General features: G+C 43.0%; 1 protein-coding gene across 1 annotated transcript in view; it reads right to left on the bottom strand.

The window, feature by feature from the left end:
- ARSB (arylsulfatase B) overlaps nt 1-12,510 on the bottom strand; it is an 83,545-nt gene that overhangs the window by 56,859 nt on the left and 14,176 nt on the right. The window contains exons 2-4 of the mRNA XM_066617070.1: nt 11,896-12,082; nt 9,716-9,906; nt 8,156-8,363 (exon numbers count right to left, since the gene is read on the bottom strand). Coding sequence (XP_066473167.1) covers nt 8,156-8,363; nt 9,716-9,906; nt 11,896-12,082 — 586 coding nt within the window. The remainder of the gene's footprint in view (nt 1-8,155; nt 8,364-9,715; nt 9,907-11,895; nt 12,083-12,510) is intronic.

The following is a 12,510-nucleotide window of genomic DNA, read 5'->3' as shown; positions in this document are numbered from 1 at the left end:
CAAATTGAAAAAAGGAGAAAGAAGAATAGGGTCTCTCAGGGTTTGATTGAACACACACAGCTGTCTTATAGCAAGTCCAGTTCAGCATTGTCTACTCTGACTTTCCAATGGCTCTCTGGGGTTTCAGATGGATTTTTCTTCTTGGTCCTATATGAGATGCCACATACTGAACCCAACACTATCTACAAGCAAAGCAGCTGTGCTACACTTCTTCTCCATGTGTTTGCATATAGCTAAGCCCTAAGAAAGCTACAAACTCAAAAACTCCTATGAAAAAATATTATATGGAGCCATTTCAAGACTATAGTTACTTCTCTTCTTAGGCACAGCTGACTTGCGGAAATTCAAATTCAAATGGTTGGCAAGCTAAAAAAAATCCCACAGCAATTTGAATAAGTGCGGTCATGCCATTCCACTTACTAAAAACATGCTCTTAAAGTGAGCCTGAGATCAGAGAATGAAGCTGCTATTCTTCCTCCCCACATCAGTTTCATTTCCTGCCTTTCTCTGCTAATTTTTAAAGAGATGGTACCTATTTTCCAGATGTAAGGGATTTTCAAGACAGTTTTGAATATACACAGTTTTAACTTTACATGCCAACTCTGGAGCATAACCCTTGCATAAGACAAGGGGCAACTGTACTTAAAGTTTGCTATTATGCTAGACTTCCAGTTTTGTTCCAAATGTTCAACAGGAACTGCCAACTAGATTAATGAACAGTCCTGCCACAATCATTGTTATTGCTCTTTTAAGAATTTAGAGGAGACAAGCCATGCTGGGATCAGACCAGAGTATCTAGCTTGGCACCTTGGTCTCAACATGGCAAGCTAGGAAAACCCAGAAACAAGGTCTGCAAGCAACAACCGTCTCTTCTTGTTCGTTTTCAGCATGTGATGTTCAGGAGGAAACTGTCTCTGAAAAGAGATTTGACTTAGCTAATGAAATTGACAGACACATCCTCCATGAATCTGACCAATCCTTTCAAAAAGTCATTTAGGGGCCGCCACCATATCTTGTGCTAGTCAGTTCCTTAAGGGCATTACGTGCCGTGTGAAGTGCTACTTTCATTTTCTCTGCCATGCTTCTACTGCCAATAAATTCCACTGGGTGACCCTGAGTTCTAATATTATGAGGGGGAATAAAATCACTTGCTCTCTATCCACTTTCCCCATACTATGAATAATTTTATAAACTCTTTCTTTAAAAGAAAAAGTCCCAAATGCTTTAGCCTTGGCTTGTAGGGAAGGTCATCCAAAGATTATCATTTAAGTTGCCCTTTTCTACACCTTCTCCAGCTCTACAACTTCTTTTTTGAGACAGATGACCAGAATAGTACATAGTATTCCAAGGAGGCTTTACAACATTGGTAGTCTCATTTTCAGTTCCTTTCCCAATACTTCCTAGCACTGAATTTCCTTTTTCCACACAGCAAGCAGCACACTAACTTGACTTTTCATGAAGAGCCCAAGGTCTCTCTCCTGGACAGACACAGCCAAATCAGACTCCATCACCATATATATAACATCTTTCTCCTTGAACAGAAACATGTAGGTATCCAACCTGGCCCTACATTAAATCATCCCTATGACATCCAGAACAGCTGGAGCATTAAATCTTAGTTTTGTTCACCACAATGTCAACTCCAATAGGCATTCTGTCATTGACACAATGTGTTCCAACACAGTGTTCTCATGGGTACACATTCACTGGGGAATCCCAAAAGCCATCCATGGATGCAAAATATTTGTTAGATGTCAGAACAGATCAGAACAGGTCTAGGTTTTTCAAGGCCACTTAGCAATCCTCTGAGGTCTGGCAAGATGACCAATCTCCCTATATTTCAAAATTCATATATTCCTCAGGTTTAGGTCTGGGCTTCTGTCAAAAGTGGCATCTTATATAAAACTTTCTGCCCCTGGAAAAAGTTCAGTCCTCAATGTTCTGCTGGTGACTTGCAGTCTTCAACTATTTTACTCCTTGCTGCAGAGGCTCACAGTACACATTTTACCATGCTTAGTTTTCTATATATCAGACTGCATTTTCAGATACCAGTTCATACTTGGCATATTCACCTACTGTCTTGCTCTTTCATGTGATAGATTTTCCCCGTCTAACTCTGCTCTAGACTCACAACCAAAATACAAGACAATGGTCAGACTATTGTATGTCAATTTAAAACCATAATGTGGAAAGCCCAGAAATGGAGAGCCAGTAGCTTAGTGGCAGAGGTGGAGAAAGGCCCTTGCCTAAGATCTTGGAGCGCTAGTCCCAATAGGAAATAAAACTACTGAGTTAGATAGATCAATGGTATAACTCAGGGGTGCCCAAACCCCGGCCCGGGGGCCACTTGCGGCCCTCAAGGCCTCTCAATGCGGCCCTCAGGGAGCCCCCAGTCTCCAATGAGCCTCTGGCCTGCCAGAGATTTGTTGAAGCCCACACTGGCCCAACGCAACTTCTCTCAGTGTGAGGGCGACTGTCTGACCTCTCGTGTGAGCTGTGGGATGAGAGCTCCCTCCACTGCTTGCTCTTTCACATCTGTGATGCAGCAGCGGCAGCTAAGGAAAGGTCAGCCTTGCTTTTTAAAAGGCCTCTTATAGGCATTGAGCTATTGCAAGACCTTGATTCATTCATATAAGTTCATCTTTAATATATTCATTTATGTAAACTTATGTAAATTTATTCAAATTTTAAATTCTTTATTTCCCCGGCCCCCGACACAGTGTCAGAGAGATGATGTGGCCCTCCTGCCAAAAACTTTGGACACCCCTGGTATAACTCAATATAAAATAGTTTCATATTGCTGCGAGATTGCAATTTGATGCTGTGAATCAACAGCATCAGACAGACCCTGAGGCAATGCTTAGCAAAAGTTTGCTGGTTAATAAATATTAATGGCCCAAGAAACTCCTTGAATGAGAGTTTCTATGGGAACTCTCAGGACCCTCAAGTACAAACACCTGAGAAGAGGGGCTAAGCTGTAAGGTGATTCCTCCCTTCCTCTCTCTTGGTGAGTGAATGAGACAACAGCAATATGCGCAGGTAGATTCTGGAAGAGACAGAGACAGGATTTGATCTCGGAAAAATGGCAATGGAAGCTAAGGGAGAGAGCTTATCAAGAGCCAAGGCCCTTTTTGGGGTGCAAAGCTGCCAGCTGGGGGTATGATACTGCTTGCGGGAGCATGCTACGCAATTCCACCCAAATGTGCATTTTGATTTTTTTTGTATCTTTGTAACAACAACAACAACACTTTATTAGGCATAAAAATGTATCTTTGTAAATAAAGCAATTGGACACCATTACCTCTTGTGGCTAGGACTCAACACTGGGTATCCCTTTACTCCAAGGAGACCTCCAGCAGGCTTCTAAGCTGAATAGGATGCAGCACAGGCCATGCAGCCTAGCTATGCCAGAGTTGCTTAGGATTGGGCTATCCATTATCTATATTAGGAACAGTTAAAAGGCCTGCCACCACTGAAATGCGCATTTCACTGGTGGTGACTACCAAAAAACAGTCGGAACGCCAACGGAATGGTTGCATCCTTCCTGTGCACGTTGACAGAACACCAACCACCTGCTGAGAAAAGAAAGATGGCAGGGGGAGGGTGGACATTTCAGAGTGACTGCACCAGCAGGAGGAGGGGAGATAATACAATTGGGCTGTAAATATGACAAGAATTATACAAAGTGGTACCAATATGGAACATCTGAAATTTTATTTATTAAAATGGCATGAAGCTGTGGATTGAACTGAAACAGGACAAGCTCACCAGCAACTTGGGATGCTCTTCTGCATACTTCAGCCTGGGTGAAGCATTTAGAACAGATTGCCAAAGATAGCAAGAGAAGTATGTCATTTGTTTTCCTTTATTAGTTTCTAAATTGTATGAGCCAATCCTTCCAGATCTTATGAAAGAGGAGGATTAATAGTATTGACTACAGCTAGGCAGCCTCTGTGAAAGCTTCAATTCACAGCTCAACCAGGCTAGTTAATTTCTGCCCTCTGGTATTTTCAATGAACTGGACCCCTTGAACTCCTGCACTGGAGGATTTAAGACTGTGTGAGAGCTGAATACATTTCCACTGCTGTCTACTGAGAGCTAAATTTGGGGCAAAAATATTCTCTCAGTGACATGGAATAACTGCAAAACAGTACTCCCCTACTCCCACTGATGTTGCGCACATGGGATTTTTTGTAATAAAAAATACAACCAAAGCCTACACTATGCACAAGTTAGTTCAAGGCATGGCTCAGAGAAGAGCACTGCCCTCAACTGGAACTCCAAAGCCCTTCCCCTAAACCACCTAATAAAATGCATTTATCATTTCACAGCAGAATGTAGCTGCATAGAATCTGTAGAACCACACAGGTTCTCTCCAGGAGCAAAAAATTGTATTTGTGGGGCATATCCAGGCATTTCTCACAACACATCAGTCTAGCAACCAACAAATCAGAAATCCAGCTACATCTTGTCATCTTAATCCACCATGTTCCAACTTTGCAGGCAACATCTTTTTGCAAAGCTCCCCTTATATTTAAGCTCAGTCATATTTGGGGAGCTACCATATTAAAGGAGCAAAATAGACTTGGAAACTTTCACTGTACATGTTAAAAATTGCTAAATAAATGCGCATATTTGTGGAAATTAGCATCCTAAAATATTTTTACTATATTATTTTAAAATAGTGCTATTGTGCTCTACCACTGAGCTGTGGCCCTTCCCCAACACTTAACCAATATTAAGAGGTGTGCTCAGCTCAGTAAATAGGCTAGCCACTGTTCTCTCAGTGGAAGCTCTGCCTCCCTACCATACTTCTGATAGAAGGCACATCAGGCAGAAGAATTCTTGGTTCCTCCCTGTTTTGGCTCCTGGGAAATTAAGTATTTTACAGCCCCAGGGAACAAACTTCTGGCCAGTCAGTGACAACTGAGGGTATTGGCTCACTGGGGACATACAGTTATGTCTGGGGACAACATTTGGGAACTGAGAGGATGAAGGTGTGAGTTTTTCTTTAAAGATGATGACAAAATGGAGGGAAGGCTGTTTATAAGATGTTGGGAAGGAATCAGCAATAGCAGAACCATAACCTGTAGTCAACAATAAGGTAAGAAATGGGGAGGGGGAAGAGATGTAAGAGGCAGATGACATTATACCTTAAAATGTTGTAAGTAAATGTGAGGTGGTCAAAAAGTGAGATATATATCTAACTTTAAAATACAGATTTAATTATCCTGGCATACCATAGGAGGCCATTATGAGGATTACTGAGAGAGTGAATATGAAATGTACTATACAAATGCAAAGTGTTAAATCAGGTGTGGGTGAAGGGCAATAGTAGCCACAATCCTTATACAAGTGTGCGTCACTTAATGGGGATATGCTCTCCAATTCCTGTTGTTATGGGATTAGGTCAGCGGTTCTCAAACTCTCAGGGAGTTTGAGGACCACAGTAAGCCCTTGCAGGGGAGCGGGGAAGGTGGCAGGAGAAGGCAGTGATCCCCAGGATTGCATCACTAAGGGAGCTGCAGGGACTGGCATGCACTTACCAGACTCTGCTGCAGCTTCCCGGGGGTGCTGGGAGCCCTGTGCAACCCTCCGCAGGGCTCCCCAGTCATCAAAAAATGAAAGTGGAACGATTGCGCTCCACTTCTGGTTCTGCAGAAGCTGGGCACGATAGTTACATCTGATAGTTCCTGCAGACAGTCATGCAGGGCTCCCTGCACCCCTGGGAGGCTGCTGCAGGGACTGGTAAGTGCATGCCAGTCCCTGCAGCCCTCTTAGCGATGTGATCCTGGGGATAGCATTGCTGCCTCCCCCTGTCCCCGCCCCTTAAGGGGAAACAGTCCAGGGCCTTCAGGCTGGGGTGTTGTGACACCCTAGTTTGAGAAGCCCTGGATTAGGTCATTAAGCCAACATTCAGCCCAATCTACTGCCTTTATTGTGTAAACAGATGCTCCCTGCCAGACACTGGCTAGCTTTGCAGGCTACTGGAGATAGATTGCCTCTTCTTTGCCTTTAGAGCCTCTTTGTTGTGTAAACAGACACTCAGCTAAGAGCATCTTTATTGTGCTTTGACCACTGTCATATGTGGTCTGTTGTTAAGTGAATGGTTGCTAAGTAGCACACGCTTGTATTTCAACAGGACCAAACAGGTTGTTCCTAGCATTGCAACCACCTGGTGAAGGCCCAAGGTTTACAATCCAAACAGTTCCCAAGATGCCAAAATAAGAACACAATGTGACTACCTTATAACAGTTGCTGCTGGGATGTACACAGGATTTGTTTTTATTTTGGGGCCTTGGAAAGAATCCTTATAACTATGAGTCTGAGAATTCCTGGCAAGGATGGCTGACAAAAAGTAGAAAAGGCTACATTTTACAGCAAAGGGAAATTAATGAATCAATATGACCCAATCTGGAAATAAATTAGCACATGGGTTCTTGCTAGCAGCAGAAACCTAATTCTTGCGGAAAGGTACCCTACTTCATGTCTTGTGGCACCCTCTTGTGGAAATTAGCAGATACAACAGGTACAGGATTGCTCCTTTACCATACTTTTGTACCCGGAATAGCTGCACTTGTGGACATTCTACCTTTCAGGCAGCAATAAGTGGCAACACAAAGATCCTGACAAATGGAAATCTCACTTACTGCTTTCCCCACTTGCAGTTTAGATTTAGCACTAAACCAGATCTATGGGAAGCAATCCCAAGACAGAGAGGTGCCAAGCTGTGTGATTTTTTACACATCACATTTTTTACACAACAAAACTCTATTTGGATAGTGATAGTAGCATAGCACTAACCTCCTTTCAGAAATGCTTCCAAGGCTGGAAAAATGCTATGTCAATGACAGAACTGGCAATGGGGAAGGGAAAATACCAGAAAACTGCACTCCCTGCCACTCCTCTGCTCCACTCTCTTTCTTATAATGGAGTATAAGATACAGACTACATTTGGCAGCTATCCATAGTATACCAACCCCAGCACTAAAGCTCCTGACAAGGAGACTTATCACATATGAGAAGATTTGTGGCATGTCAAGAGGAACTCTGGTGAAAGGGTACTTGGTGCACAAAGGGAGCACTCCGCACAAACAACCTCTTGGCCTTCACAACATGTATGTCAAGGTATTTGATTAACTCTTGTCTTCTCAGAATTCTGATTGCAAGTACTCTGCCCCAGGAGGTCTCCACACACAAACACTTGACTGGAACCTCCATATCATCATCACAACAGGGGAAGCAAGCACAATGCCCTCACAAAGGGGGGAAAATTACATGCCAGCATACATCGATACTGCATCTCTGTCCCATGTACCCACTTTCTCCACTTTATGACCCTTCAGAACTGTCATAATGTATATGAGCCATAAACTGTGTTATCCAACTATCTCTTCCTTTTGGAGCAGCTAAGAGAAGGGAGTGTCTGCTCCCTTTTGGTGAATGTCAGGGGCTCCAACCATTGCTACTGCTGGCCAAACACTCAACAAAATCCCTTTTGTTTTTCTGGACTACACTATTGCCACAGACAGCTGAACAGTGGTCCTTTGCAAAATTTCACTGCAGCTCCCTCACCCCCACCCCAGAGAGGGAAATCCATCATGATTTCACTCCCAACAGGGCACTACTGTATACTCTGGTGGCACTATTCTCTTTCACAAACACAGAATATGCATCTCAATCCAGAGAACAGGTTTGACTGATGCCACTGTAAATTCCTTGTTACTCTGTGTTTCTCTTTGCTCCCCACAAGCAGCTGTCCCACAAGTGAAGACACTGTGCAGACACCAAAGGAGGCCTACAGCCTGCCTACCCAATGCCTACCAATGGGAGCACAGCTGCTGCCCGGTAAGATAGCTGACCTACTCATTCCAGACAGGCATGTGGTTTTGCAGACTCTATGATAGACAGTAAATGAGTTTACTGGTACCTTACACTGCTCTATGGGAGACGCTGTCTGTCAGGGTTTCAATGAATGCTGTTGGCATTTATGGAAAGAATTGTGCTGATTAGTGGGAGGGCTGTGCTGGTGCAGGATCGGAAAGATGTCACACCAGTGTCCGTGCAGTTTCGGTGCGGCATCCAAATAGGATTGGGTCTTCAGTAAGTGATACAAAACTGATAGCATCTCTATACACCTAATTATTCATCCTACCTGTGGAGAAGATGAGAATGGTGTTATCCCAAAGCCCATGCTGCTTTAAGGTCATAGTGACATTTCCTATAGCTTCATCCACAATTGATACCATTCCTGCATATTTGCGTCTATTTTTATCTTGGATAAAGGAATATGGTTCCGTATACTTCTCAGGTACCTGAAGAGGCTCATGGACAGATTGCAGAGCAAGGAAGAGGAAGAGAGGCTATTAAAAAAAGTACAAACATAACATTAAACCACAGCATTAAATGCAATAGTCAAAAGAGAAAGAATAGCAGACAAAGTTGTCATCTGATACTATTTTGCCTTTCTTTTGTCTTCAATTATTTAGAATTTGTCATATAAGCTGGCATTTGTATTGTTATAAAGTCCTAACAATGGTTGGCAACCTTCAGTCTTGAAAGACAATGGTATAAGCCTACAGCACCCGGTATTCCCAAGCGGTCTCCCATCCAAGTACTAACCAGGCCTGACCCTGCTTAGCTTCTGAGATCAGATGAGATAGGGCATGTGCAGGTTAACATCTATTCAGAGACAAACATCTGGAATTAACAGTCTTCACTTGCCTGTGAAAACTCTTCAGGGACTAGCAAAGGACCCCTTCAGGGCTGGAATTTTATATATTTGGTGTGTCAACAGAGACTACTTGTATTATAACAAGATGGAAACCACAGTAAGGCCTCTGAAAAAGCACACAGTTTAACTGGCAAGAAAAAGATTTTTTATCACATTATTTTTAAAAAATTCCTTTTTCTCTAGGAAGAGTTCTTCCTAGAATCATTATCTGGATCTGATCAGCCTGGAAGGAGAGGAACCACTGCGTAACAGTGCCTCCAAGCCCCAACCCAGCCAATCCAGAAGGACACCATGGTTGATGGTATTGGAAGTTGCTGAGAGGTCCATCAGTATCAACAAGGATGCACTCCGCCTGTTTAGTCCCTGGCACAGGTCATCAATGAAGGCTACCAAGGCCATCTCCATCCTGTATCCCAACCTGAAACTGGATTGAAAGGGATCATCTGCTTTTTCCAGAATTCCCTGGAGATCAGATGCCACCACCTTACCCAGAAAAAGGAGGTTGGACACTGGTCAGGAGAGAGCAAATTGCCACCACCTTTAAGGCTTTTGGCGATACCCCTGCCCTAAGAGATGGATTCATTGTCCTCCCTATCCATTCAGCCAAACCCCACCTCCCCCAAGTTGATTATAAAAGCCATGCTGGGCAAGCAGCAGGTCTCACACTCCAGAGAATCCTGTCCACATCCTCAGGCTGTATAAACTGAAAAGAATCTTAAATAACTGGACAGGAAGCTACCTGAGGGACATTTGTTGACTCTGTCAAATGGAGTCCAAGTTGAGTCAGATCTGACCGATTTTATCTGCATAGTGCTTTGCGAAAGCATCACTGTGAGCATTAGAAGAATCTTCCTGATTCTCCTGGGATGTTGACTATAACAGGCCCCGCATAATACAGAACAATACCGTGATCCTGTGTTTGATTGGAAATGCATCAAAGCATATTCATTCTAACTAACTTTTTAAGAGAAAAAATGGTACCTTCTCCGTTTGATGATTAGCTATAAGATCTATAACTTTTTCTGTAAATATATTAGCTGAGTACATGTTTTTAAATCCAACTGCAACTTCTTCTCCATCTCGAAAATCAATGGCACATCGTGTTATATTCTTTGCCACAATAGGCACACAACGCTCATGGGTATAGTAATCTTCACTGCCAAGGAGGTAACCTAAAAACCAAGGGAAAAAGGAAAATGGCCAATCATATAACAGTTCCAAGAGGAGAGTCTCGAAGGCAGAAATGACAAGAAGATTCACAGCTCCCTTTCAATTCAGTGCAAAGCTGGAAATCTGCCTGGTCTGTACTTCTTGCAAAAACTGCCCAACTGAGTTATTTTGGTAAAACAACTCCACATGGGACAAAATATCTCAGTTCAAATACTTTCTTGACAAACAAAAAAATTAATATATGCATATATGATAGTGTATAAAAGCAGTCTAATCTTATTTTTAAATTGCCAAATGTATCAAAGATATTGAAAATAAACTTGTGTAGTGTCAGAGACAAAAACAGCAGCTGTCACAATAGGTTTTTTTAATTAGCATTCTGTGGCAAGCCGAACAGAGCTTGCAGGAATAGCTGATGCTAAAATTGCTCTGCTATTTATATTCACAGAGTATCATCTTGTTGATAAGAATAATTTTCATGCTTGCTATGTGAAAATTTCTGATCTGCTGCTGACACCAACTGGCAAATGAAACAATTTCTTCAGAATAAAGTTGTGATTCTCAAACTCTCAGAGAGTGCGAGGACCGCAGTAAGCACCTGCGTGAGAGTGGGGAAGGCTGCGGGGGTGGGGGAAGGCAGTGACGCGATCCTCATCCCCGCTACCTTCCCCACTCCCACGCAGGCACTTACTGCTAAGGGGGCTGCAGGGACTGGCATTTACTTACTAGCCCCTGCTGCAAACTCCCAGGGGTGTGGAGAGCCGTGCGAGACTGTCCGCAGGGCTTCCCAGCCTTCAGAAAGTGAAAGCGGAGCGATTGCACCCTGCCTCTGCAAAAAGGAAGGGGAGCACAATGGCTCCGCTTTCACTTTTTGAAGGCTGGGGAGCCCTGAGGAGGGTCATTCGGGGCTCCCCACACCCCTGGAGGCTGCTGCAGGGACTGGTAAGGAAATGCCTCTTCCTGCAGCCCCCTCAGTGACGCGATCCTGGGGACGCATCGCTGCCTCCCCCTGCCTCCCCCTGCCTCCCCCCTCTCTCTTAAGGGTAGAGAGTCCAGGGCCCTCAGGCTGGGGTGTTGTGATGCCCCAGTTTGAGAAGCCCTGGATCAAAGGATTACTGTTTCCAAAAAGAGCCATTTAATTCTAATAAAATCCACAAATTAGGGAAGAGGAATCAACACACAGGCGACCTGCAGTACTTTGACAACACTGGAGCAGCATTATGAAGACAATCAGACTTGTATTCTATGTAATTTTTCCCCTGCAATTTACAACTCTTCAAAATATGAGAAGAAAACTGATTTTAAAATTTTAAATTGAATTAAAAAAATTAAAAATTAAACCCATTGTGCTGCATATCATATGAAAACCCATTAAAAGAGCTTTAAAATGGGACAACACCGAGCTCTAAATTCCAACAGGTGCCTGTGTTACTGCTAGTTACAGTATCACTAGCATGCTTTTTTTTTTGATAAAATTTTGAAAATTTAGATTTAAAATTTTTTTTCTGTGAGTTTAAAAAATTTTTTAAATGCATTTCTTCAATAACTACATAGGATCATTCAGTATGACAAATTTTATCAAAATCTAGGAATGCACAGTAGAAAAATATTAAGTGTGACAATTTGACATGAAATGACCGTCACACCTGACTAATCTCACTGGTCTAGTGGTAGGCAGCTGCAGCAGCACACACAAAATGGCAGCCAGCAGTGGGCTACGAGCACTGCTGGAAGTCATTTTACAACAGCAGAGCTCTAGGATTGCCCCCCCCCCACACACACACCCCAGATGCTCTAATGATGAGTGGTTTCATTCCAAGAAACCATGCCTTAAGGATAGAGCAAAACGGCTGCACTCAGCCTGTACAAATCAACCTGCTAAGCTTTACTCCTTCCCCACATTTCCACAACTCCCCATGTTCTGTAAGGAAACTATTCAGTCATAAGGAAGACATTATCCCAAATAAAATAAGAAGTAAATTCTCCCTTACCAAAATAAGTATCAAACCCTCTGCGAGTTGGAAGACATTCTTTTCTGTACATTCCTAGGTGCCATTTCCCCACCATGTGGGTAACGTATCCTGCTTCCTTGAGTAGCTCAGGCAGAAGTTTTTCATCCAGTGGGACGCAGCTGGGCTGACACGGCCAGATTATTTGATGCTGTAAACCTGTATGGATCTAATGAAAACAAGTGCACCTCATAAACTGGTTACAACATTACGTCATGATACTCAAACAGCACTGTCTACAAGAGCATATTTATCTTCAAAAGAAAGAAACAAAGTATTCCCAAAAATCAATCAATGCAACTTTAAATTTATCACATCTCAGAAAGACGTGAAGATAAACAGTAGTATATTTGTGGCAGGGCCAGGGGAGATAGTTTAAATAATTTGTGAACATTTGCAGACCAGGTGTGCTTTGACAGAAATAAAAGAAAGCAAAACACAAAATTGCCATTGTTATCACACAGAAATTTCCAGATGCCTGGGAGACGAGATTCAGAGGAATCTGGAATAACTTGGAAACAGGACTGCCATCCAATAAAGAAAGCCCAATCCTATCCCCTACCAGCCTGTACACTGACATACAATGGCGGCAATGGA

Source organism: Tiliqua scincoides, chromosome 2 (assembly GCF_035046505.1).
Source record: "Tiliqua scincoides isolate rTilSci1 chromosome 2, rTilSci1.hap2, whole genome shotgun sequence".
NCBI classification, from domain to species: Eukaryota; Metazoa; Chordata; class Lepidosauria; order Squamata; family Scincidae; genus Tiliqua; species Tiliqua scincoides.
Note: the sequence above shows the minus strand (reverse complement) of the source record. Positions and strands in the feature narration are given on the sequence as shown.